Source organism: Sorex araneus, chromosome 4, assembly GCF_027595985.1.
Source record: "Sorex araneus isolate mSorAra2 chromosome 4, mSorAra2.pri, whole genome shotgun sequence".
Taxonomy (NCBI): domain Eukaryota; kingdom Metazoa; phylum Chordata; class Mammalia; order Eulipotyphla; family Soricidae; genus Sorex; species Sorex araneus.
Window position 1 is genome coordinate 36,668,061 of NC_073305.1, and position 27,522 is coordinate 36,695,582.

At 42.6% G+C, this 27,522-nt stretch overlaps 1 protein-coding gene across 1 annotated transcript in view; it reads left to right on the forward strand.

Moving 5' to 3' along the window:
- The window catches only part of OXSR1 (oxidative stress responsive kinase 1), an 83,036-nt gene extending 56,944 nt beyond the window's left edge, over nucleotides 1–26,092 (forward strand). The window contains exons 8-18 of the mRNA XM_055135531.1: nucleotides 4,089–4,222; nucleotides 7,002–7,050; nucleotides 7,624–7,689; nucleotides 9,288–9,410; nucleotides 13,773–13,808; nucleotides 14,875–15,021; nucleotides 16,763–16,827; nucleotides 20,527–20,579; nucleotides 21,592–21,660; nucleotides 22,965–23,029; nucleotides 23,434–26,092. Coding sequence (XP_054991506.1) covers nucleotides 4,089–4,222; nucleotides 7,002–7,050; nucleotides 7,624–7,689; nucleotides 9,288–9,410; nucleotides 13,773–13,808; nucleotides 14,875–15,021; nucleotides 16,763–16,827; nucleotides 20,527–20,579; nucleotides 21,592–21,660; nucleotides 22,965–23,029; nucleotides 23,434–23,508 — 882 coding nt within the window. The 3' untranslated portion in view covers nucleotides 23,509–26,092. The remainder of the gene's footprint in view (nucleotides 1–4,088; nucleotides 4,223–7,001; nucleotides 7,051–7,623; nucleotides 7,690–9,287; nucleotides 9,411–13,772; nucleotides 13,809–14,874; nucleotides 15,022–16,762; nucleotides 16,828–20,526; nucleotides 20,580–21,591; nucleotides 21,661–22,964; nucleotides 23,030–23,433) is intronic.
- Nucleotides 26,093–27,522: the final 1,430 nt, after the last annotated feature.

The window sequence follows — 27,522 nt, forward strand, 5'->3', positions numbered from 1 at the left end:
TCCCACAGCTTCGGCACGCCGTAGGGTCTCTGGTCCCATGCCGGAATTAGTTCAGTGGGCTGCTTGGGGTCCGAGGGCGCTCCCTCGGGCCCCTCCATCATGCTCCTTCCACAGCCGGGTCCAAAAGGAAGCACACGTGGGGGAGGTGGGTTTAAGTATCTAACTGCGGTGGGCGGGGGTCGCTGCCCCCGCCCCCTGGGGACTCCCGCAAGCGCGCTCACGTCCTGTTTTGGCTGGATCGGCGTCTCCGTTTTGCGCTCAGGAAAACCGCGGCCCCTGCGCTGTGCTCAGGAGGGAGGAGTTGAGAGAGAGACAGGTTAAAAGAATTGGGGGATGCCCGGGTCCCACAGCTTCGGCACGCCGTAGGGTCTCTGGTCCCATGCCGGAATTAGTTCAGTGGGCTGCTTGGGGTCCGAGGGCGCTCCCTCGGGCCCCTCCATCATGCTCCTTCCACAGCCGGGTCCAAAAGCCATATGTGTATTCTTATTATTACTGACTAAATGTGCAAATGGGCTGGAGCAATAGCACAGCAGTTGGGCATTCGCCTTTCACGCGGCCGACCCGTGTTTGATTCCTTCGCCCCTCTCGGAGAGCCCGGCAAGCTACCAAGAGTATAGAGCCCACACGGCAGAGCCTGGCAAGCTACCCGTGCATATTGGATATGCCAAAAACAGTAACAATAAGTCTCACAATGAGAGACGTTACTGGTGCCCGCTCGAGCAAATCGATGAGCAACGGATGAGCAAGCAAGCAAATGTGCAAATAAAATTGTGTGGTTAGATACTTACAGCTTTATTAAAAAGCTATTGATTCTATCCTGATTTAGTTTTTGCCTGAAATGCAGTTGCTAATCCAGTTGTCAACATTAATAACAGAAAGAGATTTAAAAGAAAAGTGAATCACCGTGTTCTGCAATCCATTAGTGCACTCAGCATGGTAACACCGCTCCCTCCGCCAGTGTTCTCTTCTCTCACCATGTCTCAGGGTCTGTCCTCCAGCCTCCCCCGTAAGTTTAGTTCTGTGCAGAATGATAATTTTATGTTTTAAGATGGTACTGCCAGTACTATTGGTGATCATTTGTATCTGTGTGACCCCCTTTGTATCGATGAGATAGACCAATTAAAAGCTGTTAATGATTGCTTGTCACTCATACAATGATACAACATCCATCCCTCCACCAGTGTACATTTCCCACCACCAATGTCCCCCCATTTCCTTTCCACCATCCCACCATCACCCTCCATCTCCCATCCCCCAGGCACTTTTCTTTTTCCTCTCCTTTTTTTAAAAAAAAAAAATTATTATTTTTTATTGAATCACAGTGAGCTACACTTACAAAGCTTTCATGTTTGAGTTTTAGTCATACAATGATAGAACACTCATCCCTCCACTAGTGTACATTTTCCACCACCAATGTCCCCAGTATCCCACCCCACGTTCACCCCGTCCCACCCCTCTCCCTGCCTCTGTGGCAGACAGTTTTCCTCTTTCTCTTTCTCTACTTATGGACATTATGGTTTGCAATACAGATAATGAGAGGCCATCATGTTGGATCCTTTATCTACTTTCAGCACACATCTCCCATCCCAAAGCAATCCCTCCCTCATTGACTTAGTGATCCCTTCTCTTTCCTAGCTGTCTTCTCCCCAGCCTATAAGGCAGGATTCCAACCCTGGAGCAATCTTCCTGGCCCTGTTTCTACTGTCCTTGGGTGGTGTTTGTCTCATAATATAATTTATAGTCCACAATGAGTGCAGTCATTCTATATCTGTCTCTCTCTTTCTCACTCACTTCACTTAGCATGATCTCTCCATGACCACCCACTTATAAGCAAATTTCATAACTTCATCTTTTTTAATAGCTGCATAATATTCCACCGTGTAGAACAGTCATCTGTTCTTGGATACTCGGGTTGTTTCCAGATTCTGGCTATTGTGAACAGTGCTGCAATGAACATACAAGTGCAGATGTCATTTCTACTGTGCCTTTTTGCACCCTCAGGATATATATCACTTCACTATCCCAGAAGTGATAGTGCTGGGTCAGATGGAAGCTAATTTCTAGTTTTTTAAGGAACGTCCATATTGTTTTTCAAAAAGGGTGACCCAGTTGGCATTCCCACCAACAAGGAAAGAGAGTTTCTTTCTCCCCACATCCGTGTCAGCACTGATTGTTCTTGTTCTTTTTGATGTGTGCCAGTCTCTGTGGTGTGAGATGATAATCTCATTGTTGTTTTGATTTGCATCTCCCTGATGATTAGTGATGTATAGCATTTTTTTATGTGCCTTTTGGCCATTTGTATTTCTTTCTTGTTTCTCCTTTTATGCATTATGACTTGCAATACTAAGAGGTCATCGTGTTTGTTCAGGGCATTCAGTATTTTGATCAGGAAGATAAGGCTGGAGTAGTTTTTTTAACTGGGGGCAACTTTGAGGTGTGCAAGTGACTGCCAAGGCTTCTGGAATTACAGGGAGGTGGGGGAAGGTAGCTCATCCCAACCCTGAGAAAGCCTGGAGATTTCAGTCACAAAATGCACATGCCCGAATTTTCTCCTCTGGGCCAGGAGAAGATGATACAGCAGGTGGAATTTTGCATGTGACTGACCCAGGTTTGACCCCCAGCACCTAATATGGTCCCTTGAGCTCTGCCAATTCCTTAAGCAGGAGTAAGGCCTGAGCACCACTAGTGTTGCACCAAAACAGACAAAGAAACAAAGAAAAAAGAATATGAACAACGTAAGGGGTCTGGAAGAGCACCTGCCTTGCAGATATGAACCTATAGGTTCAGTCCTGAGTACCACCTCACATGCCAAGTGTGATACCAGTGGCACAGCAAAATGTGTGATTTCCAGTACATGACAACCAAATGTATGGAGGCACCACATCTAAAGTATGGTAACACCTGGTGAGCACTGCAACTCTCCTATGAGCACCACAACCAAGAAGTTGCACATTGCTAGCAAGTTTGTACAAACCCCAATCATCACTAGCTAAGGGAAGGAGAAGGGTCAGAAGAATCTACAGTATAGTGAGAGATAAAGCCCATGGTTTATTATAATACACCTTTTTGTATTTTCAAATTCAAAATATGTGTATATTGTTAGTGTATGTTTGATTATGTAAAAGGCAAGTTTATTTTAGGATCATGCTTTTTTTCTAGGAGAAAGTAGATATTCACAAAATTTGGAAGGACTTTTCTATTCTTTCCCCCCCCCCCCTTTTTATAACTTGAGGTGGGAGGCTATTTTGTAACCTGAAGAAATGCATTTTGTGAGGGGCAGGGGAATTTGGGACATATCCAACAGTCCTCGGGGGCTCCTCCTGGCTCTGCCTTGGGATTTGTGCAGTCGGTGCTGGGCATTCAAACTGGGGTTGGTATGATGCAGGGCAAGCACCTTAGCCCCCGTATGATCTCTCTGGCTTCAGAAACAAACTCGTTTTTAAACTAGTATAGGGGAGAAGTGAGGTTTAGTTGGTGATTCTTGCAATTGCAGTTACATGCAGACTAATCTGTTAGCTCACAAAGAAATACTGCTCACATTCTGATTCCATTTCAGTAAGTACAAATGCAGCAAAATTGAATCTGAGACAGTTTTTCATAACAGCACATTTTCGTTTTGTTTCATTTGGACTTGTGTTTAGAAAAAAACATGCTTTTATTTTATATTTTTTAAAAGTAAACAAAAATAGAAAAAAAACCCAAAAACACAGAATTTCAGATGCAATATTGTGACTTCATTTTCTAGGAGACCTGTGCACCAAGCCGGCAGACTGTGGTGAAAGTCAAAACAGAGATAGTTGATGGACAAGTAAGGACTGGATTGTCCTTTACTGCAGAAGTAGAGAGAATGAGAACTTAAAAGGCAGGCCAGGATTGGTGATTTCTTTTTAAATTTTTTGTGCCTGTGAGGCACCCCTGAGTGCAGAACCAGACATAGTCCCAAAGTTTCACTGGTGTGGCTGCAAAACCAAAAGAAAAGAAAAAATGTGATTATATGCTGGGAGATTATCTGTACTGCATGTATTAGTTATGATATTTAATTTTACTGAATCTTTGGAAATTCAATATTTCTTGTTTTATTCTCCTAGGTTTTAATGCTGACACTGCAGAATGATCCTCCTTCTTTGGAAACTGGTATTCAAGATAAGGAAATGCTGAAAAAATATGGAAAATCATTTAGAAAAATGATTTCATTGTGCCTTCAAAAGGATCCAGAAAAAAGGTAAAAGTATGAGATAAAGCTTTCTTGTCTCTTAATCTGATGTGTAAATCATTACATCAAGATTTTTGGGTTTTGGGGGTTTTTTTGTTTGTTTGTTTTTTACTTTTTGGGTCTTGCCTACTAGGTGGTGCTCAGGGGTTACTCCTGGCTCTGCACTCAAAAATTACTCCTGATGGTGCTCAGGGGAGCAAATGGGATCCCGGGGATTGAACCTGGGTCAGCCACGTGCAAGGCAAATGACCTACCCCTGTAATATTGCTCCAGCCCCTGCGTCAAGCCTTAAGAATCATATGACTAAAATCCAATCATGAACAGCTTTGTAAGGGTGTACCTCACAGTGATTCAATAAAAAAGTTATAAATTAAGAAAATAAAATAAATGTATTTTATTGAGACCTTTGAAAAGAGAAAAACCATGAGAAACTCATCCATGACCAAAAACTTTGATGCAAAAACAACTTATCACATCTCCTATAGATCACAGCTATTAAAATATTGCATATTTGGGGCTGGAGCGATAGCACAGAAGGTAGGGTGTTTGCCTTGCACGTGGCCAACCTGGATTTGGTTCCCAGCATGCCATATGAGCACCACCTGAGCACCACCAGGGCTAATTCCTGAGTGCAGAGCCAGGAGTGACCCCTGTGCATTGCAGGTGTGATCAAAAAAGCAAAAATAAATAAAGTATTGCATATTTCCCATTATCATCTGTGGAGAAGATATAAACATTTAGTTTTGAAAATTGAAAAAAAAATCACATGCATGCTTTTTTGGAGGATAAATATTCAAAACTTCAGAAAAATAATGGAAATTATTACACTAGATTGAGAACAAATAAATTTGTTCAGATTGCTATTTTTTTGTTTTGTTTTTGGGGTCACACCCAGTGGTGCTCAGGGGTTATGCCTGGCTCTGTGTTCAGGAATTAAATGGGTTACCAGGGATTGAACCTGGTTCGGGTACATGCAAGGCAAGGATTGCCTTGCTGTACTTAACTGCTGTGCTTTCTAGCCCCAATAATTGCTTTAAATGTTTATTATTTAAATATTGTAACAGATACAGTGGTATAGCTTGTTTAACTGTATCCTTGCTAATTTCTTATGATTATGAAACTATGCTTTAAATTCTTTATTGATAAAATGCCAGGTTTTGGGGCAGAGATCATTCCAACAGGCTGGAGCACACACTTTGCTTGGGTTCCTTGCCCTCTACATCATTGTCCCCCAGGCACTGGTTGGAGTACTCCGTGAGTACTGAACTAGGAGTATCTCCCCTAAACACCAGTGGTGGGACCCCAAAACAAATAAAAAGAAGCCAAACTAGTTTAATTTTGGGCAGAAGCCATTGCCAAACTTCAAAATCCAGGCCCAGGAGATTCCTGCACGTAATGTCCACTGAGGAAGGGGACATATCTCAAGATTACAGAGCTCAGTGGAATGTGACACCATGAATTAGAATCAACAGATAGCGCTATAGGAAGATAATGATCCATGAATGTTTGATCAGACAAAAAAGTGATGTGATTAGGATCATAAAAGAAAACGTCAAAGCCACAGGTATAGGACTATGGCCCCAAAACTAAGTACCAACTAGGAATTTTAAATTAGTAATTAAAAACATAATCATTTGCCTTCTTGAGTAGTTCATTTAGGCTAGATTTAGTAACTTTTGATGAATGGAGTATGAGAAAGGAAAAATAGCAACTGTGGAGTGAGAAAATCTGGCAGAGACCTCCCTTAGCAACTGTTCTGTTATCCCCATTAGTGAGACGGACTGGCTTAGGCACTCTTGACAGTGTACTGAGAAGGGCACTCGCTTCTCCCTCCCATCACTCACTCCTGTGTGTGGTGAGAAAGCATCAGATAAACCCCAGTGTGGGTAGGCAGTGAACTTTCTGACCGGAGCTCCTTAAAGGGCCAAGGAAAAGGAAAAGGAAAGACTGGCAAAGGGTCACAGGTGAGAGGAGAGGACTCTGAGGGAACATGAAAGAACACAGCACGGTGTTCTCGGCTAGACCCTGGAACTACAAGACGAGAAATCATAAAGGGTGTTCGTGGGGGAACGGTGTGTATGTGTGTATGTGTGTGCAAGGAGTAGGGGTAGGGGCCAGTAGTCTGAGTTAATTCTGTGGTTTAGTTGGTGGTAGTGTACTGAGTTAATATTTTTAGTTATTTCTTTTGTATTATATTAGGACTAATTAAGGGAAACTGGTGGCAGTTATATAGGAATTCTATATGATCTCGTCTCTCTTGTTGACCTGAAAACCATTTAAAATAAGAACTTTTTGAAAAAGAAAATAATTTGGAGCTATTCCAAAATGTAAAATTAAAATTCTGTCCTGTTTAGAACATTTTAATAAAATTTTGAGGGGCTGGAGTGATAGTACAGGGGTAGGGCATTTGTGTTGTATGCGGCTGACCCGGGTTTGATCCCAGCATGCCATATGGTCCCCTGAGCACGGCCAGGAGTAATTCCGGAGTGCAGAGCCAGGAGTATCCCCTAAGCATCATCGAGTGTGACCCAAAAAGCTAAAAAGAAGAAATGAAAATTTTGAGTGGGCAATTCAAATAGCCAATAAAATTGAGATTTTTTTTCCTTTTCTACTCAGTGACGTATACCGAATTTATGTAACTTTTTGCTTTTGAAAAGCAGGATAAGAACAGAGGAATATATTGAGTTTTTGCATTTTGCTATACAAGAAACCATGTCCATTTTTGCAGATGGAAAAATCCATAGTATAGTTGAATTAACTTTATTAATTTTTCTTTTCTGGTTTTTAGACCAACAGCAGCAGAATTATTAAGGCACAAATTTTTTCAAAAAGCAAAGGTAAGATTTGATTTATGTATTCTTATTCTTATTCTTATGTTTACCTAGATTAGGTTCAGTACTCAAAAGTTTCATTTTCTGAAGGAGATACTATTTAGAAAAATAATAGTAGATGAAATAATTGCCAAGAGCACTATGTAATCTTAGTAATTAAGGTATGCTTTAGAATCAGTAAATGTGATTCTTTTGGACAATTTACTTTCAGGTTAGACGTATAATCTGTGAAAAAGACTGAACTCTCATTTCAAGCTTTATGACTGAGTTTGTAAACATCTCATTTTCTGGTGATATCAAATAAGTGGGATTTTACTGTAGTTGGAAATGTAGGGCGATGATAGTAAGGCCAACTGTCACAGATGATGGTTCATCTGCTGCCTTCCTTTCCTGTCACATCTGTACGGCCATGGGCACTTGTTCTAAAGGTGCATTCGGAATTGAAGATGGACACTTTCCTGAGCATCATTGTAAAACAGCTACTATATCACCTTTTAATTGTGGATATTTCTGAGGTCTTTTTTTTTTCTCTCTTAATAAAAGCTTCTTATGAAGAGAAAATCTTGTTTTCTTCTCTAGAACAAAGAATTTCTTCAAGAAAAAATACTGCAGAGAGCGCCAACCATTTCTGAAAGAGCTAAAAAGGTAAATGGAGATTTAACTTAGAATTTTTGGAAACTAGAAATTTACTTTTGCATCTTGCAAGTACATGGTACACAGTGCTTATTAACAGGATGAGCTGTTTATTAACTTTATTTTTTTCCCCAGTCATTGTCTTTATTTTTATTTATTTATTTAAAACATTTATTTATTGAATCATCATGAGAACAATTACAAAGCTTTCAGATTTAAGTCTCTGTCATATAGTGATGAAACACGTGTCCCTTCACCAGTGCACTCTCTCCACCACCAAAGGACCCCAGTAAAACCCCATCCCACACCCTCCCTCTACCTGTGTGGCAGATGATTTCCGCATTACTCTCTCTCTACTTTGATTACGTTCAATATTTTGACACCAGACCCACCATTATTGAATGTTCTCCCAACACTCGAAAAGGCAACATTAGACAATTTGTTTCCTGTTGCTGATGATGAATTATGATGCTGCAGTTTCGGAATTCCAAAATTTTAATTATTAAATCTGGAGGGATTTCTGCCAAAAGCTGCTGGGTTCCAAAATTCCTTCTTGTGTCTCTGCAATCATGGCCATTAAGCAGCTTAATCAGTAGCCAGAGGGGGCCGTTCCGTGGGTGATGACTCGGGGTCTCGCTGGGGTGGTGGAGGACAAGGGCCGGCTCCACCCCCATCCCGTGAGGCCCCGCGTATCGTCACTGCAGGCCGTACCTGACTGTCTAATGGCTCGGGAATAGGCGGTTTATTAACTTTATTTATTTACTTATTATTTATTTATTTTTTGCTTTTTGGGTCACACCTGGCGATGCACAGGGGTAACACCTGGCTCTGCGTTTAGGAATTACCTCTGGTGGTGCTCAGGGGACCATATGGGATGCTGGGACTCGAACCCGGCCGAGTGCACAGTCCTACCCGCTGTGCTATTGCTCCAGCTCCTATTAACTTTATTAACTCCTTTTCTTTCAGTTCTTTCATTAGCATCCTTTGGTATATTCGTTCAGCATATATCCTGTATCTGTATTATATTCCTGTATACCTAATGTTATTCACTGGGATACAAAAATATGCTGTACAGCTAATGAATTGCGAGTTTAAAAATTAAAAAGAGCCAGGATATGACTATATGTGAAACCCTGAGTTTGGTCCTTGCCCCCATATGCACCCTCCCTGCACCCCACACTGCTCCCTGCTGGGTCCCTTTAGAGCAACAAACCACCAAAAACAAAACAAAATAAAACAACATACATTGAAAATCTAGAAGAGCACAGTTTTCTTTATCTTGGGATTATTTTATGTAATCCTTTTCTATTTTTTCAATGTCTTGAGGCATAAAACCATGGGTGAAATCTTTGAACTATCACTTCATCTGAGAAGAATTTTTGTGATGTTTGAACTTAGAGTACAAAGTAGAAGAAAAGTTAATGGTTGTGAGTAGACATAATGGGGATCGTGAAGCGAGCAAGTGAAGACTGAAAAATAGGAATTTGTGTGAAAAATTTTAGTGGGAAAATATGATTATCTCTTATTATTCTGAAATACGAGAGGATTGGTTTTCTCTCTAGTAAGTACCAATCATGACTATGATCCACATTTCTGTTTTTACTGGGCAGGTTCGGAGAGTCCCGGGTTCCAGTGGCCGTCTTCATAAGACAGAGGACGGAGGCTGGGAGTGGAGTGACGATGAGTTTGATGAGGAAAGTGAGGAAGGGAAGGCAGCAATCTCACAGCTCAGGGTAAGTCTTGTTGATCTGCGCTTTTAACTAGAGCTCTTTTTGTCTCGGAGCCTTTGAAGAATGCTATGTTCTCTGATTTTGTTTATTGAACTAGTTAAGATAGAACACAGGCATGGATGACAAATTTTCTTGAATAACTTAATAGGAACCTAATTAAAAATTTTCAAAGTTTTTAAAATCTATTTTTCATTGAATTACTGAGATATACAAATACAAAGTTATTCATGATTGATTGAGTCTCAGTTATACAATGTTCCAACACCCATCCTTATACCAGTGCACATTCCCCATTTTCTCTCCCACTCTTCTCCCCACCCAGCCCAATTAATTTAAAGTGGAAAAGTAGATAGGAACATGTTGATTGTGGTAATATTTTTTAAATTTTTATTATTTATTTATTTATTTATTTTCTTTTTGGGTCACACCCAGCGATGCTCAGGGATTACTCTTGGCTTTGCACTCAGGAATTACTCCTGGCTGTGCTTGGGGGACCATATGGGATGCCGGGGATCAAACCCGGGTTGGCCTCGTGAAAGGTAAACGCCCTACCCTATCGCTCCAGCCCCAGATTGTAGTAATATTTATTTATTTCTTTTTTCTATTTTTCTTTTTGGGTCACACCCGGCGATGCTCAGGGGTTACTCCTGGCTTTATGCTCAGGAATAACTCCTGGCAGTGCTCGGGGGACCATATGGGATGCTGGGAATCGAACCCGGGTTGGCCTCGTGCAAGGCAAATGCCCTACCCGCTGTGCTATCACTCCAGCCGATTGTGGTAATATTTAGGCTGTATAAAAATGACCCAGATCCAGAGATGAAAATTTCTATGTTTGAGATGAAAATATATCGAATAGGATTAATGACTGATTAGGTAATGCAAAAGGAAAGATAAGTGTACTTGCAGGCCTCTTAGCAATAGAAACTTTTATCCTGAAGTCTGCTAATCTACCCACAACTAGAGTGGAATAGGGGAGGGAGATATGGATCCTAACCTTCACAGATCATGACCTTTTCTTGTGGGATGAGTTGTAGTATATATATTCGCTTTCAAAATAAAAATCTTTGGATTCTGCATCTAAGCTATATTCCCAGCCCTTCTGCCTGCTTTTAGGTGCCACTATGCAATAACACTTGTAAATCTTAACAATCAGTATTAAACATTGATGTTGTTTATGAAATGTGCTTTTTTTGGCAGGGGGGGAGCAAAAAAGTTTTTATTCAATTGAAACTTCCTTGGAAAGATGTGAGGGGACTGAAAGGGAGGGTTCATGGGGTTCTCCAGAATGGAAAAGCAAAGAGTCATAGACAAGCAAGCAAGATACGTGTTCCTGGGAGAACTTGAGCTTAAAGAGCAAGCTTGGAATGGGAGTTTTGCGTGTACTTTTTTTTCTTTTCTTTTTTTTTTGCTTTTGGGTCATACCCGGTGATGCTCAGGGGTTACTCCTGGCCATGCTTGGGGGACCATACGGGATGCTGGGAATCGAACCTGGGTCGGCCTTGTGCAAGGCAAATGCCCTACCCGCTGTACTGTCCCTCCAGCCTTGAGTGTGCTTCTTTTGAATAACTAAATTTTGCCAGAAAAACCTGGCAAAAATTTATGAAGTTCTAGGCTGGAGGAGACAGAACAAATAAGACATTTTCCTTGAATGGGGTCACTTTGACCACGGCTTTCTGTTCCTGGCACCATCTGTGGGGTCACTTTTAAGCACAGAGCCAGAAATAGCCCCTGAGAACTGCCAGGTGTGGCCCCCCCCCAAGCCCAAAATACAGTATAAAGGCCAAAATCTGTTTATTAAGCTCTGACCTTGGACAGCTCTGCAGCTAATGTGCACATTTGTTTGTTCATGATTATAATTTTCTTTGGTGCTCAGGCCTCGTGTCAGAGTATGCGGGGCACTGTGCACACCGGGAGTCTGACCTGGCCTCAGGCCCTCTGCCCTCTGCCCTCCCTCACCCGCCCGGAGCGCGCTGCCTTACAAATAGGAGACAGGTTTCTTCTTTTGCTTTTTCATGGTTCCTCTGAATTAATGATCTCTTGTAATGTTACATTCAAGTGACCAGGGGGAGCTAGAGTTACATTGACTTTGTAATCTGTTGTATCTTAAAGATGATGTTAATTCTTCCACTGCTCAACAAAGTAATATTCAAAACAATAAATATGTTCTATCAGTGTCTGTTTATTATTAACTCTGCATGAGAAGTATATAAAGTGACAATTCTGAATACTTAGTAGCTTTGTAGTACCCTACAAAGTACAAAGTACAAATACACAGGTACAACATATAAACTTAGAGACTTTATTCAGAGTCTCTTTCTATATTTATCATGTCATCCATGTTTCCCTTGTCCTTTTAACCATCTTTGGTAACATAAATAAGAATTTTTTAAGTTAGGAGCGGGTCAGAGCGAAGCAGCAGGCAGGGCATTTGTATTGTTTGTGACCAACCCTGGTTCAACCCCTGGCATCCCACATGGTCCCCAAGTACTGCCAGGAGTGATTCCTGAGTGCAGAGCCAGCCCCAGACCATCACAGGGTGTGGCCCCAAAACAAGGAAAATCTTTTCTCTCTCCCTCTATTTTTGTTGTTGTTGTTGTTGTTGTTGTAAGGTTCACCAGTCTTTTCTTCTGTAATATATAACATGTATTTATGTGTATTGATCCCTGAGCAGATAGCCAAGAGTAAGCCCTGATTACCACTGATGTGGTCCAAAAATAAAAAAAAATCAACAAACAAAACAAACCCATAAGTAGATACATGGATACATAAATAGATAGTACATAATAGATAATAAATAAGTGCTGACTTGGCAGATGTGGAGGAGTGTTAAAGGTAGAACATCATTTTATAATCATCATAAAGCAGTTATAAAAATTAAATTAGGTATGGAGTGATAGTACAGTGGGTAGGGTGCTTTCTGACCTGAAGAAACATTAGGTAAACTGAAGATGAGAAGCATGAAAGTGGGAGAGGGAACACTAGTTTTCAAAAATGTTACAGTTCTTGGAGCTGAAGGGATAGTACAGAGGGCAGGGCATTTGCCTTACACGTTGGCAGACGCAGGTTCGATTCCCAGCATCCCATATGGTCCCCTGAAAACCACCAGGAGTAATTCCTGAGTGCATGAGCCAGGAGTAACCCCTGTGCAATGCCAGGTGTGACTCCCCCCCCCCAAAAAAAAGGGGGAAAAAATATTATAGTTCCGAGAAGTCGAAACTAAAAAAAAAAATAAAAGTCGAAGTGTCATGACAACTAACTGTAATTCATGGTTGCAGACTGCATTCTATATTAGAAGAAAGTAAGCAGAAAAACTGAACTATGGACAATAAGTTAAAGTTTTGCATCATTTTTAAACTTACTGAAGTTGTTAATTACAGATTGAAGCTTTGAAAGAATATCCCTGTTCTTTAATAAATTAAAGTTAAATTTTTACAGGTCACATTACAGTTAATTTTTTAATTTTAGTTTTGGTATTTTCTCAATCAAAAAGCACATAGTCAAGTACAAAATAAGGGGCTGGATCGATAGCACAGCGGGTAGGGCATTTGCCTTGCATGTGGCCAACCCAGATTTGATTCCTAGCATCCTGTATGGTCCCCCAAGCATGGCAGGAGTAATTCCTGAATGCAGAGCCAGGAGTAAGCCATGAGTATCACTGGGTATGACCCAAAAAGCAAAATAATAATAATAATAGTAATAATAAAAATAAAATTAATGCAATATATTTTAGATGCAGAGTTGAAAACTTACTTATGTAAATGAGAATATGCATATATTTAGTGACATGAATTTATTTACATAGATTAAAATATAGCAACCAGTCATTACAAATTGACACTGGTTTATTTTCTGATAATTCCATTTGCCATTTCTTTAACTTTCATTGGAGCAAGCATGAAGTAAGATTTTTATGTGCCTGCTCAGTAGGCAACTAAGGGATAGAAGAAAAACTGGGGCAAAATGGTGGGAGGAAGGTCACACTGGTGGTGGGATTTGTGTTGGAGCATTGTAGGCCTGGAACAACTGGACTATGAACAACTTTGTAAATCATCATGTTTTAATAAAAATAAATTTAAAAAATTTCAAAGCATGTATCAGTATTATAATGCTCAAAAAGGTGATGGATAATTAGCTTGAAGGTGTTGGATATATCCTTTGTTCTGGAATCTGCTATTCCACGACACATGATACCATGAACATGTCATGTAGACAGAATTGTACTTTGTGAAATGTGACTTTCCAGTGAAAATGAATGAAATGAATGAAGTAGAGTTAACCAGCATTTCAACATTCCATGCAGCATGGGACTGACTATAAGCAATTTGAATTTCGAATTAACACCTCTTCTTTTGGTATTTCTTTCAGTCTCCCCGAGTGAAAGAGTCATTATCAAATTCTGAGGTAAGTAGTTGCAATTAGAGAATCTTTAAAGTATATGTGACTTGGCCTCTTCCTGCCCCCACTCCCACCTCCCACATTCTCCTTCGAACTAGTATTGGGGGCCAAAGTGTATAGTAGCAGGTAGGGCATTTGCCTTGCTCTTAGCCCAGGTTTGATCCGCAGGCACTGCAGGTGGTCCCCTGAGTACCACCAGGAGTGATTCTTTAGAGCAGAGCCAGGAGTATCCTCTGAGCATCTCTGGGTGTGACCCAAAGACCAAAAAATAAAAAAGGACTAATATCTTCCCTCAGTAAAATTATTTCACTTCAGAACAAAGGAAAGCGTCAGCTGAGCACTTTTCTTTTTTACTAGCTAAAGACTCCCAGACATAGAAAACTGTCGCTCCAGACTTTTATATTAGCACTGAAATCTAAGCAGTGTATTTGGCGATGCCATTTTGATGGACAGAGGGATAGAGTAGAAATAGTTAGCAATAAATGCCATAGGGGCTGGATGGAGAGGACAGCCAGATGCTTGCCTTGCACACGGCTGACCTGGGTTCAGTTCCCAGTACTACATATGGTCCCCTGAGCTCTGCCAAGAAAAAGTTCTGAGCCTTGCTGGGTGTAACCCCCTGAAAACAAAGCTGGGTGAAGAAAAAAAAAAAAGATGGCTATTCTGGAGAAGAAAATTAGTTACTACTATATTACATGAGTGAAACTCTAAGAATTAGGCTTTTTGTTTTGTGTTATTTTGTTTTTGGGCATTTGTGTGTTTTTATTTTTTTGTTGGGGGGTGGGGGTGTCAGGCGATGCTCAGGGGTTACTCCTGTTCTGCACTCAGAAATTACTCCTGGCAGTGTGTGGGGGACCACATAGGATGCCGGGGATTGAACCGAGGTAGGCCGTGTGCAAGGCAAATGCCCTACCCACTGTACTACCGCTCTGGACCGGTATTTGTGTTTTCTTGCTGTTTTTATGTGTTTTTGTTTGGGGGTCACACCCAGCTGTGTTTAGGGTTTACTCTTGGGTTTCTTGTGTCCCTTTACACTCAATTAGCACTGTGTTTGTCTGTGTTTTTGTTAAAGCTCTTTTCTACAACTGAACCAGTGGGTACCTTACTTAAAGTTCCAGAACAAATTCCTGCTCGTCTACCTCAACCAGCTGGGCAGATTCCTGCACAGCCAACTCAAGTCTCTGTCCCACCCCCTGCGGAGCCAGCAAAAACAACTCAGGTAAGGCAGGGGTGTGCATTTTGGTAGATAGGGGAAAAATGGAGATTATGTGGAATACAACCTAGTGTAGTATGGTTGATGTCATGGTAGACTTTGAGATTCTCTTTTATTGGAATTACTTGGAGTTTTGAAAAACAAGATAGCTGGAGCTGGAGTGATAGCACAGTGGAGAGGGTATTTGCTTTGCATGCAGCCAACCTGGGTTCGATCCCTGGCATCCCATATGGTCCCCTGAGCACCACCAGGAGTCATCATTCCTGAGTGCAGAGCCAGGAGTAACCCCTAAGCATCACTGAGTGTGACCCAAAAAGCCAAAAACAATACAAACAAAAATAAAGCAAGATGACCATGAAAAATATTTGAAGCATCAGAAAATTTTGGGCTGGTCTCCACTGGCTCTTTATGAGATGGTTAGACTTTAACTTCAGATGCAGCTGGTAGAGCCCACCCAGAGAATAGAATTGTCAGGTATTCTCTTCACTAATGTTGGTCTGACTGTCTAATGTATGTTTACATGTGTTCTCTGCCTAGAACACAGTGCCTCTTGGATCTGTGCAAACAGCACTTCTACCCCTTAGCTAGAGCCCTGGCCCCAGCTGGTGGTCAGTAATGCTGATGTAATAATAATCTGGTTGGGCCGGAGTGACAGCACGGCGGGTAGGCCGTTTGCCTTGCATGCGGCCAACCCGGGTTTGATTCCCATCATTCCATGTGATCTCCTGAGCACTGCCAGGAATAATTCCTGAGTGCAAAGCCAGGAGTAACCCCTGTGCATCGCCAGGTGTGACCCAAAACTGCAAAAAATACAACAACAACAACAACAACAACAATAATAATAATGATGATGCTCTGGTCAGCCCATATTCTATGATTCCGGAGGGTTGATTTAGTTAAAATGAGGCAGTAATCTGCAGGCCTGCTTTCTCAGGCACAGACGTGCTTGGGCTAAGCCAGAGCCCACTGGAGGCGGCAGTGGGGGGCGAGCGGGGTCCCATTGTGATCCCCCTTAGGCCTCCCTACTACATGCAGCTTGTGACTCTACCCAGGGTTAGAGCAAGAGTCGCACGTCTGTTCGTTGAACTGTAGATACTGAGGTTCTCTCTTTTCCCGTGACACTGTGGATGGAAAGCAGAGGAATGGGGGTGTGAGCCAGGCTTCGCCCTGGCCTCTGCCTCTAGAGGCCGTTGCTTACTCTGCTTCCCTTGGTCCTCCCTTACACTTTATCATTTCTAGCAGTGTGCGAGAAGATGTCATTGTCTTAGGAAAGCTGGTGGAAAGGTTGGATCTGTTTCCCAAACATATTTCCAGCTTAAATATTAATGCCCTCGATTAGCAAATGACGGCTGTAGTTTTCAAGAAGTGTGAGTTTAGCCATCCAAAGACCCAGAGCCTCCAGCTTGTGTGGATTCAGTGGGATAGCTGGCAGATTTGTGTCCGACTTTGTGTGTTTCGCCGTGGGAGAGAACAGGGGTCTAAAAAATACAAAAGTTAAATGTGACTGTGTGGAATTTATATGGGTTTGAGAATGATCTTTCTAATTGTGTTTGACTCAGGCTGATATTCAGCTCCTGTTGCTGCCTGGGGGTGCGTGCACCCCCATAGCAGGGACTGTCCTAGGGGCCAGGATGGCCTAACAGAGACGAAGAAACTTGCTGGCCCGTGGATGATTCCGAGGCAGATCGCTGTCTCCACCACACTTAAGATTCCAGGCAATGACTTTATACCTTTCGATACTTTTTAGGCTCCGTCTTTAGGAGCAAGCTCACAAGAAACCAAGATCCCCATTAGTCTAGTACTAAGATTAAGGTAAGTGAGCTCTTCCCTTCATTATTTGAGTACTTTGAGTGTGCTGTGTTCTCTTTGGCAGTCACCTTTTCTATCAGTGCCCCAGGGCATCTTCATAGCACCCAGTACTGTGTGCTTGCCTCAGAGGAAAAGTAACTGTGAGTCCCTGGGTGGGGATAGGTTCTGTGACTATGCACGTGCTCTTCCTTGTCTCCTAGCAGTGATGAAAGTGTGTAAGTGTGTTTGTGTCTGTGTGTGTGTGTGTGTCTGTGTGTGTGTGTATCTGTGTGAAGTAACGGAGGAACAGACTATCAAGGAATCAGCAGTAGGGGTGTGGGAGAGATGAGTCTTGTCACTGGGACCATCTCAGTGGTGTGTGTGTGTGTGTGTGTGTGTGTGTGTGTGTGTGTGTGTGTGTGTGTGTGTGTGTGTGTGTGTGTGTGTGTAGTTTGCCAACTAACAGAGGAACAGCCTATCAAGGAATCAGCAGTAGGGGTGTGGGAGAGTGTGTGTGTGTGTGTGTGTGTGTGTGTGTGTGTGTGTAGTACGGGATCAGCAGTAGGAGTGTGGGAGAGATGAGTCTTGCCACTGGGACCATCTCAGTATTGAGTGCTGTTAAGGTCCAGACTGAAGTGCTTTCTGATGGGGAGGTGTCAGGTTAAGGACCTTACTATTTCAACAGAGAAAGGAGAAACTTCCAAGTGTAGTTTTGATTTCTTTTTTTCTTTTACAGCAAGTCTTATGCATGGTGATGGTTCTGGGGGGGCCATGGAAAGGCCTTCGCAGATGGCTTGCTGGAAGTGCTCTCTGAGCCATCTGTCATTTTCTTCCTTTCCCTTTGTAGCTTGTTAGATTGGGATTCCAGAGCTTTCTTGCCAGAGCAGCTATAAGTGTAGTTATGATCTAAATAACTATTTTGATCCCTTTGTACTTATAAATGTGTTTGGTAAAAGTAAAGTCTTAACTGGACTCAAGGCGCTTAAGCACATGCTTTGCATGCAGGGCACCTGGGATCAGTCCCCAGTGCTGCATTCGGCCCCTGAGCACTGCCAGGAGTGACCCCGGGCACAGAGTTAGGAGTTACGCTCTTATACCATCAAGTCTGGCCCCCACTCCACCCCCCCACAGTGTGCACACACGTGTGAGCACACACACATACAGACACTTTTCTGAAAAAATTATTCATCTGGGAGGCCAAGGGAAGGGTTTTGTTTTGAGTTGGTCTGTTTTTTGCTGACTGTGCACACAGGAATTACTCCTCAAAGGGCTCAGAAGGCTATATAGGGTACAGGGGATAGAATCTGAGCAAACAAGGCAAATGCACTTACCACTCTACTATCACTCTGGCCAGGTTTCTTTTCTTTTTTTTTTTTTTAACTACTACTGATCTTTGATTTTTGTTTGTGTTTTGGGCTACTCCTGGTGGTCTTAGGCAGACCACGTAGCCAGAGATGGCATGAACCCAGGGCTCGCATATTCAAGGATTGCATCCAGCCCTTTGAACCATCACCCTGGCCACTGTTGCTAACATTTTTAAAAGAGTACTCAGTTTTTAATTAATTCTTCATTCCACGTATGAATTCCTACTTATTTTCTTAGTAAGACCATAATTAGAGATAGATACAACAAGAGCTCTTTTTAGAATGTTTTGGCTTTATCAGTGGGAGCAATTCAAATTATATCCTTAAATATGAAGAAATAAGTTTTGGCTACTTTTCCTTTCCTTTTACCTGGTCTTAGGTAGTTCTGACTGACTAGATAGAATATGTTGTGGCTGTATTTTATTTTAATATTACATAAAGAGTACCACTTGATTGTGAAGCAAGCAAACTTCTGGGTGGCATAGAAGAAAAGAATACCACTTGGAATCAGGAATGTAGCTTCATAATAAAAGTCTTTCCCCCACCCTTCTCTTATGTATTTATTTAGTTAGTTAGTTAGTTAGTTATTTTGCTCTTGGGGCCATGCCCAGTGATGCTTAGGGACTACTCCTAGCTCTGCACTCAGTAGTCACTCCTGGTGATGCTGGGAATTGTTCCCAGGTCAGCCACTTGCAAGGCAAATGCCCTACCTGCTCTACTATTGTTCTGGCCCCTCTTTTTTTTCTTTTTTTTTTTTCTCCATGCTTGCTTTGAGGCCACATTCAGTGGTACTCAGTGGCCCCAAAGCAAGCAGGCTACTCTCTGATCTCCGTATGGGCATCAGTTGTTTCAGTGTTTGGGGGACTATGTAGTGCTTGGGATTGAACCCAGGCCTTCTGTATTGAAAGTGTGAACTCCATCTTTTAAAACTTTGTTTTGCATCTCCATGGTAGAAGCTTAGTTTGCATGTATAAGGCTTTAGGTTCAGTCTCTGGCACCTACTCCTTACCTGCACATCCCCAGACCCAACACCTCCACCCCTGGCTCTCAAATTTTTTGTTTTGAAATATTAGAGTAGTTAATAGTATAAAAATTCTGTGTAATGTGTGCTTTAGGGAAGGGAAGAAGATACTTATGCTAGCCTTTTAAAATAATAATGTTTTAATGGACTGTGTCCCCAGCTCTTTGGGAAGAGGAGACTAGAGTCTTAGTTCTCACAAATGAAGACTCTGAAATTTGAAATTAAATTACTGGAAGCAGTGATAACACCATTTAATTCAGTGATAAGAATAATTTCGTTATAAATGACATTAGTGCCATATGTTGTCTTTGAAGGCATTGTGGTTGGCATGCCACTCAATCACTAAAATGATGCTGAATATTCAGTGCTAATTTTATTCAGTGGATTAAATAACTAGTAAACAGTGCATAGTACACTCTAGGCTGTTGGGAAGAATACAGAGAAATGAGGGAATAAACATTTCCTTGGGTAATCAGGTCTTTGTTGGAAGTTGTTTGCATCGTGTCTCTAACATAGCTAGGAACCAATTTGGGGTAATAGACAATGCAGAAGAGGAGGGTAATGTACTGGTGCAATGAGCAATTAGTGCAGATAGTTTTGGGGCAGTTTGTATTGGAGTTGGTTAAGTACATTTAAGCATAATTTCGGTAACCTCCTCAGTGTAATCTTCAAGTAAATCAATGGATTTGGGTCTCAGGGGATGGTCCAGGCTTCTTTGGACATAGTGTTCTGATTTCTTCACCTTCAGCAGAAACTCCAGGCAGCTTGTTTATCTCAGTCCCTAAGGTGGAGAGCATTGTAATGTCCTTGCCAATCAGCATATTTGACTCTCAGGAGCCATGCCCCCATAGTTCAGCCAGTTCCTTTAACCCCTAGTGAAAAAGTACTTCTAAAGTTTTGACTTATTGTGCCACTCTGTGTATTCTTGACTCTCAGCCCCTGAGCTTTGGGATCTGGGAGAGCACTGTGCCTTTTATTCTCTTGAGTCCACGAGGCTGACCCAGAGGTAGGCCAGAGGTGCCTTGGTAAAAGTAGGGATGAAACTGCAGAAGATATCTCATGCCACCTTCCTGTCTTCGTGCAGATTTTCCTTGGTTTTATTATAATCTTTTTAGTGATAATATGGGAATGGGCATATTATCTAAGAGTCATCTTAAAGGTATAATTTTTTATATTGATCAGTTGATGGTGTTGATCTGATGACCATTCAAGGTCTGTGTTGTCGACTCATTTGGGCAGATCTGAGCAGTGGGGATAGAAGTGTGGTTTTGTGAATGTACATTGGTGGAATGTTTATGTATATATTCAGAACCTTATTTTTTACGTTTTCTTTCATAGGAATTCGAAAAAAGAACTAAATGATATTCGATTTGACTTTACTCCTGGGAGAGGTGAGACACTGCATACAAAATAACTTTTCACTTGTAGTCAAAGAAATGTTTTATTATGTTTTAAAAAATGTTACAGTTCAAAGCTTTATGGTTTTGAGGGGGGTGGGGATCTTACTTTAAGAAAAATGCAGTTTATTGCACTAGGGAGATAACTCAAAAGGCTGAAGGATGTGCTTTGCATGTGGGACACTGGATTCAGTCTCCTGAGCACTATTGGTGTGGCCCCCAAAAGGCAATTTATATACTGCTAACTATTTAGAAAACCTCTCCAGTGCAGAAAGATGGTAATGAATCTTTCTCTGATGCACAGCTTGTGAAGACATTTCATAAGCATTATCTTGTTAAATTTTCAAAGTACCTCCTTGAGTAAAGATGATTTATCCCCCTGTTCAGCAGTAAAGTAACTTGTTACATTTGCAAAGCTGGAAAGACGTGTAAGCCAGAATTCACTTCCAGTTTTGTGAGACAGCGGTTCTCACTCCTCACCAAACACACAGAAGAAACAAGACTGGGAGTCTGGTACCCCCAGACTGCAACCAAGCACCATCCCTCATGGACTCTGGGCGCAAACTGGGCATGCATGAAAAGATTGCGATTTGTTCCTAGGCTGAGACTAAAGCTCTGTTCTAGAGGTCTTTGTTATATCATGTCTTGGATTTCATAAGTCTCCACCAGAGTAGGATTGCCTCAACAGGAGATTTCTCTGCACCTGCGTGTTGGCTCTCTGCCAGCTAGCTCCTGGCACCTGTCTGAGTAACACCGTTATTTGGGACGTTCTTTACCTTGAGCTGGTGTTTGCCATCAGACTGATAAGGGACTCTGCCCTCTAGCTAGTCCTGTGAGTTTCTTACATGAGATAACTCCATTGGTAAGAAGAACCTGTCATGTTGGGGGGAGAGCCATCTGCCTTCTTTGGTCTGTGAATTTGCATCTAGCTGGGGTCTGTGCTGGCTCGGAAAAGTCACAGGGACATGTGTGACAAGAAACAGCACCTTTCTCTTTGTCCTTGCAGATACAGCGGAGGGTGTCTCTCAGGAACTCATTTCTGCTGGCCTGGTTGATGGAAGGGATTTAGTAATAGGTAACTACTCTCTGCCCTGGCCCTGCCCTTAGGCCCTAGAACTAAGTCTGGTGGTTCTCAGGATGTGTCTTGACTTTGCTAAAGTAACATTTCCGTACCAAAACAGAAATCTCACTTCTGAGTTTGCATGTGACCGCTGAGAATAGTACATGAAGCATACCTAGTCGCTGGGAATCCTTGGTAGAAGTGACAGTCAGAGGTTACAGCGAGGTTGGTCATGTTAGAGCTGTTTTGGAGGATGAACTCTGCCAACATCATATTCGGATTTAAGTCCTAGGAAAAGCAGGAGGCAAAGGGGCAGGAAGACCAGAGGCACATGTCCCCTGCAGGGCAAGGCCTTGGGCTCAGGCTTCACTTCCCAGAGTAGGGGGCACCACCCCCAGGAGGGCACAGCACCCATGGGATGAAGGAGGGGTGCTTTTTGTTCACGTAAAGAAGGTAGGTTTCCAGGGAGATACTGAGTGATAGATGATTAATTTTTCTGAAAGGGGCCAGTAGACCAGAGAGCTTGAGAGCCTCAGGGCTAAGGCAGTCAGCACAGTCGTCTGTAAAAGGTCAGAAAGTAATGGTGCTTTGTGTACCTTGTTCTGCTCTGGTGTCAAAAAACCATCCTCGGGGCTGGAGCGATAGCACAGCGAGTAGGGCGTTTGCCTTGCACGCGGCCAACCCGGGTTCGATTCCCAGCATCCCATATGGTCCCCTGGGCACCAACAGGAGTAATTCCTGAGTGCAGAGCCAGGAGTAACCCCTGTGCATCGCCGGGTGTGACCCAAAAAGCAAATAAATAAATAAGTAAATTAATTAATTAATTTAAAAAAAAAAAAACATCCTCTGCCCACAAACAGAAGGGAGACAGCACAGACCCTCGTTTGCTGATTCGCAGGCGAGGGCCACCCACGCATGGGCAAATGATTCCTCTTCTACTTGTGAGTCTGCCCAAGGTCAATACAGCATCTTACACTAGTTTGTCTGGACAGTGATTCAGGGTTTATTTGCGCTACTTGGAGAAAAGTTTAAAAATGACTTTCAGGGCTAGGGTATGGCTCAGAAGCAGAGGGCCCGACTTTCTTCTCTGAGAGGCTCGGTTTGAACCTGGGCACCGCGGCACACATAGCTACTCACTCACCCCAAGCCTTAGGCTGTTGTCTTTGAAAGACATTTCCACTGGGAGAATGATTGATTATCGTCCTGCTTCCAGTTTGATTGTACGTGGAAGATCCTAAACTACCTTTAAAGTTTTAAAAATTTGGTTGAAAGTGGATTAACTTAGCTTCTCATTACTCTTTCTATTTCTGTGATTACAGTGGCAGCTAATTTGCAGAAAATTGTGGAAGAACCTCAGTCAAATCGATCTGTCACTTTCAAACTGGTATTCATCCCATCCCCCCGTTAAACCATCTCACTTTTCGTACACCAGCAGCCTCTGTAGACCATATTCCTTGAGTGATAAGAGTGTTAAAACATTGTGGTCGTTTACTGAGCCCCCCTCAAGCTCCTGGGCTGACATTTTCTTGGAATGGGCTCCCTTTCTTGGCTCCCTTCAAGGAAACCACCTATCCCGGGCTCTTGACGATTCTCACAGACTGTGTTAGCCATTCGTTTGACTCGACTTTATACTGAGCCCTGTTTTTTGGGAAGAGACACATCTGTCTTCTGTTTGTAAACCAAGACCCTGTTGCCCAGCACCCTCCTTCCCACAGTCCCGCTAATAGTTCTAATCGCTATACTTTTGTCAGTAGGTACCTACAACTTCTCATTTTGTTTGCTTCTTAGGCATCTGGTGTGGAAGGGTCAGATATTCCTGATGATGGTAAACTAATAGGATTTGCCCAGCTCAGCATCAGCTAAACCGGCCCTGAAAGAGGCGGCTCTCGGAGACTCCACACATGCGTCTCTCTTTTGCTTCTGTTGGCTTCAACCCACTACTGCCAAAGAACCCAGCAACACGCCTCCCAGCAAAGAGCTTTAGAGGTCTTTCTTTACGTCCCTCCTGCCATCACCCCTGTTTTTCCCCACAGGGAAAGGAAAGTTGGATCCCCGGTGGCCAGCACCCCGAGAATTCCGTTAGTAAGCTGCCTGTGTCCCCCGCCTTCCTCTATCCACGCCATGGCCCTGTGCGTGGCCCTAGGAGGCAGCGCTGTCCTCTCACTGCAGTGACAGCTGGCACGGGGGGCGAAGGAGCAGCTCCGTGGACTCTCGCCTCCTGCCCCTTCTCCCATCCTGGCCAGTGGGGGCCTCTGGGCATGTCTCCACTGCTGAAGTAGCCGTTAGAATCCGGAACACAGGGAGTTTGAATTTAGTGTTTTTTTTTTTTTTCTTTTAATGAGGAAGATGATTTGCTTTAGGTTTTTTTTGGTGGGTTGGTTTGATTATTTTGCCTCTGATGTGAATTCTAGCAACATTTGTTAGGAAAAAAGCACAACCTCAGATAGAGGCAACCAAAACTATGTTCTTGTTTTGTTTGTGATATTTCTAAGCATTTTGCTGGAGCTGCTCTCAGGCACCCCTCATCTTTGCTCCCTCTCAGAAGGGGCGCTAGCCTTAACTTCAGCTGGTGCGAAACATCTGACTGTGGTCACACTTCAGCCACTGGATCCTTCACAGGGGTACTTTGGACTGTTTTTAGAAAAAAAACATCAAGTTTTAAAATGTTAATTTTCCCAGGGGTGGTTCTTGAACAACAAAAAAAATCATATCTCATATTGTGCAAGTATTTATTTTCAAATCTAAAGCAAATTTAATTGGAGAAAAAGTGCTCCTTGATCCTCCCGTGAAAATCAGTTTGCCTGGCCTCCACATCATGAGGAGAAATGCAAGGTCGAGATTCTACAGCAATAAAGGAGACTCACGCTGGCCCAGAGGCCCGCCTTCTGCCCCTCTCTGCACTGACCCTTCGGAGGGGCCGCACTTCTGCGCTGCACCGGACCCAGGATGGAAAGTGAAACCACATGTGCCGTGACCTTTCGGACTTATGAATGGACAGTGTTCATTTGATTTTCTACAGAAATAATATAAACGATTCTTTTGGTTTTAAAAAAAAAGTGCACTCATAATGCAATATGTGAATAATCAGTGGGGTTGATTTTTTTCTCTTCCTACTGTTTCACAATCAAAACTTTGTTTAACAGGCTTTGTATATGAAAGGGATACTCAATTTGGCCTTAAAACAACACTTGGAGGTGGACCCTGTCCCCATGAAGAAAGGAGAGTTGCCTCTTAGAGAAATATTCCAGCTTTTTCCATCATGGTTGGTTGGGGAATGAATTACTGTACCCATTTCTTAAAATCTCTGAGTGAGTATCTCTGGAAACTTTCCCCACACTGACTTGCCGTTTTTTTGTTTTGTTTTGTTCTGTTGTTGTTATTGTTGTTGTTTCTTCTGAGTAGTATCAGATGTGGGTTTTCTTTACCCGCCCTGTCTGCAAAGGCTTGTAGGGAACAAGAGTGGATGCTAGCAAGGACGGGGGCTGAGTCCGGGATGGAGTGGGGAGGAATGTGGACTAGAGGGTCTGAGCCTGGTGAGGTTGAGGTGCCTGCTGGAAAGATCTTAACTTTTTTTTTTTAGGGGTTGGGAGGGGTAAGGACAGGGAGATGGGAATAAGGTGTGAAAAAGAGATAGGTATTTTTTTCTTTTGGGGGGCTCCACATTTTACTGGTTTACCTTAGAGTCAGACAAGCCAATCCTAATCTCACTTAGGAATCCAAGGGGTGGTGTCACTGTGTTCTAGCTTTCCTCTGGTGGGGTGGTCTGGCACCCCGACTGGGAGAAGCAGCGGCCCGTCCCCTGCTGAGAGTGTCCCCCTGGCCGTCACCCTGGGGTTGCAGTGGGGCGGTGGACGGGCACAACGTTGGCCGTGAGCTGGGACTTTTCTCTGTCTTGTCCGTTAATTTTTTTTTTTTTTTTTTTTTTTTTTTACTCTGCTGGGAGTCAGACACCAAGCCCAGGACAGTGTTAATTCTTCTGTGTGACATGTGGTGGACTCTCTCTGCTGGCCTGTGTAGTGGTCTAAGAAATAAGAGAAACTGCCCACGTGGCAGCGTGTGAGCTGGCGAGAAGCTCCTGCCTCTCCCAGAGTTAGGGTTCAGGACGGACATCTGTCCCAAGGTGCCCAGCACCCCTGGTGCTGGGAGAGGGGCTGGTTTAGCACAAGGTAACGTGCCAATGCTATTTATGAAACGTACAGTCTTTCTACATGACTAATAGGTTTGTTGGTTTTTTGCTTAAGTTTTGACCCAAATCCTAGAGCCAGCTGATACTGTTGGATAATCTGGACAATAGAATAATGGTATATCAATAAAGGGAGGTTCCTCCTCATGACTTACGCTAGATATGGAAGATGTAAAATATTTGACTTTTTTCTCCTTTTTTTTTTTGAACTTTGTATTTTCCTGCATGTTTCCCTCATTTTTAACCAATAAAGAGTAAATTGTCCGTGATGGTGTAAAGATTCTTTAATGGCTGTTGATGGGAAACAATGGGAAATGGGTCAGGGAGTCACTCGTAAGTTAAGATTTTTATAAAAATAGAGAAAAACCAGAGAGAGAGTTCAACAGGCCAGGTTCGTGCTTTGCATGTGACCCAGGTCCCATCAGTTCCTGGAAACAAGTTTTTAAAAGTTTCTCTCCACATCACACGGTGTGACCTCCAAGCTCGGAGCTGAGAATAGCCCCTGAGTGCCATGGATGTCACTCAAAAACAAGCAGTACCCCTCCCCACAAAAAACCTAAAAAAAATACAAGGCACACATAAACTTTAAAAAGTTTATACTGTACTCTAGCAAGGATACAAAATTACTTGCATTCAAAGCAAATGAGGAAACAGTATTCTGAATTCTTTTGCAGAATTCAGTGTAGCACTTTCTATTTGCTGATATATATGCCAAGACATTTATAAGGAGATCCTTTTTAATTTTAATCCTCTGTTATTGCTTCCATAGACATTATGATCATATTCTTCAAGTGTGCTGAAATAAAAACATAACTAGTAACCAACCAATTTAAGGAAAATTGAATTTCAAGTCTTGTGGACTGGAAATTATATTTCCAGCAATATTTTAATAACAGACTTTTGTTGTAATAAAAACAACTTGGAAATCCTGAAGAGGTTATGTATCTTTCATTGTATTTTAAAACTGACTTAAGGTTATATATCATTTGCCTTGCCAGCAAAATAAAATTTGTTTTAGCATCAAAAAAAAAAGGTGGGGCTGGAGTGATAGCATAGCGGGTAGGGCGTTTGCCTTGCACTCGGCTGACCCAGGTTCGATTCCCAGCATCCCGTATGGTCCCTGAGCACCACCAGGGGTGATTCCTGAGTGCAGAGCCAGGAGTAACCCCTGTGCATCGCCAGGTGTGACCCAAAAAGCAAAAACAAACAAACAAAAAAACATTCTTTTATAATGATCTGCAAATTTTCTAGACTAGCATTTAATCTCTTTAATTGTATTAAGGGATCTGGAGTCAAGGCCAGATTTGAGCCCTTGCTAGTCCCTTCTGGAAAGTTTAGAGCAAGGCTGGACTCAGTGCAGGGTTTGACATTAGATTCTGGGTCCTTTCTCTGGGTCCACATATCTGGATGGATAATCTCCCTGGCCATAATTCCTGCCCTCTAAAAGATGGCCTTTGAGCCAGGAGAGGAGGGCTTGTAGATTCTGGTATTTCATGGTGCAATTCTTAGAGCCTTGGAATTGATAAGAAGGTTACATAAGTGGACTCTGACTCCTGCAGGAACAGATAGGAAGTACTCAAAACTTAAAGGCAACACTCGTGCCAGGGAAAGCAAGCCTGTGTGAGGAGAACAGCAATCTCAGATGTCCTCAGTGTGCCTGACTCCTCAGCTCTGTCTCTTCACAGGAGAGTGCT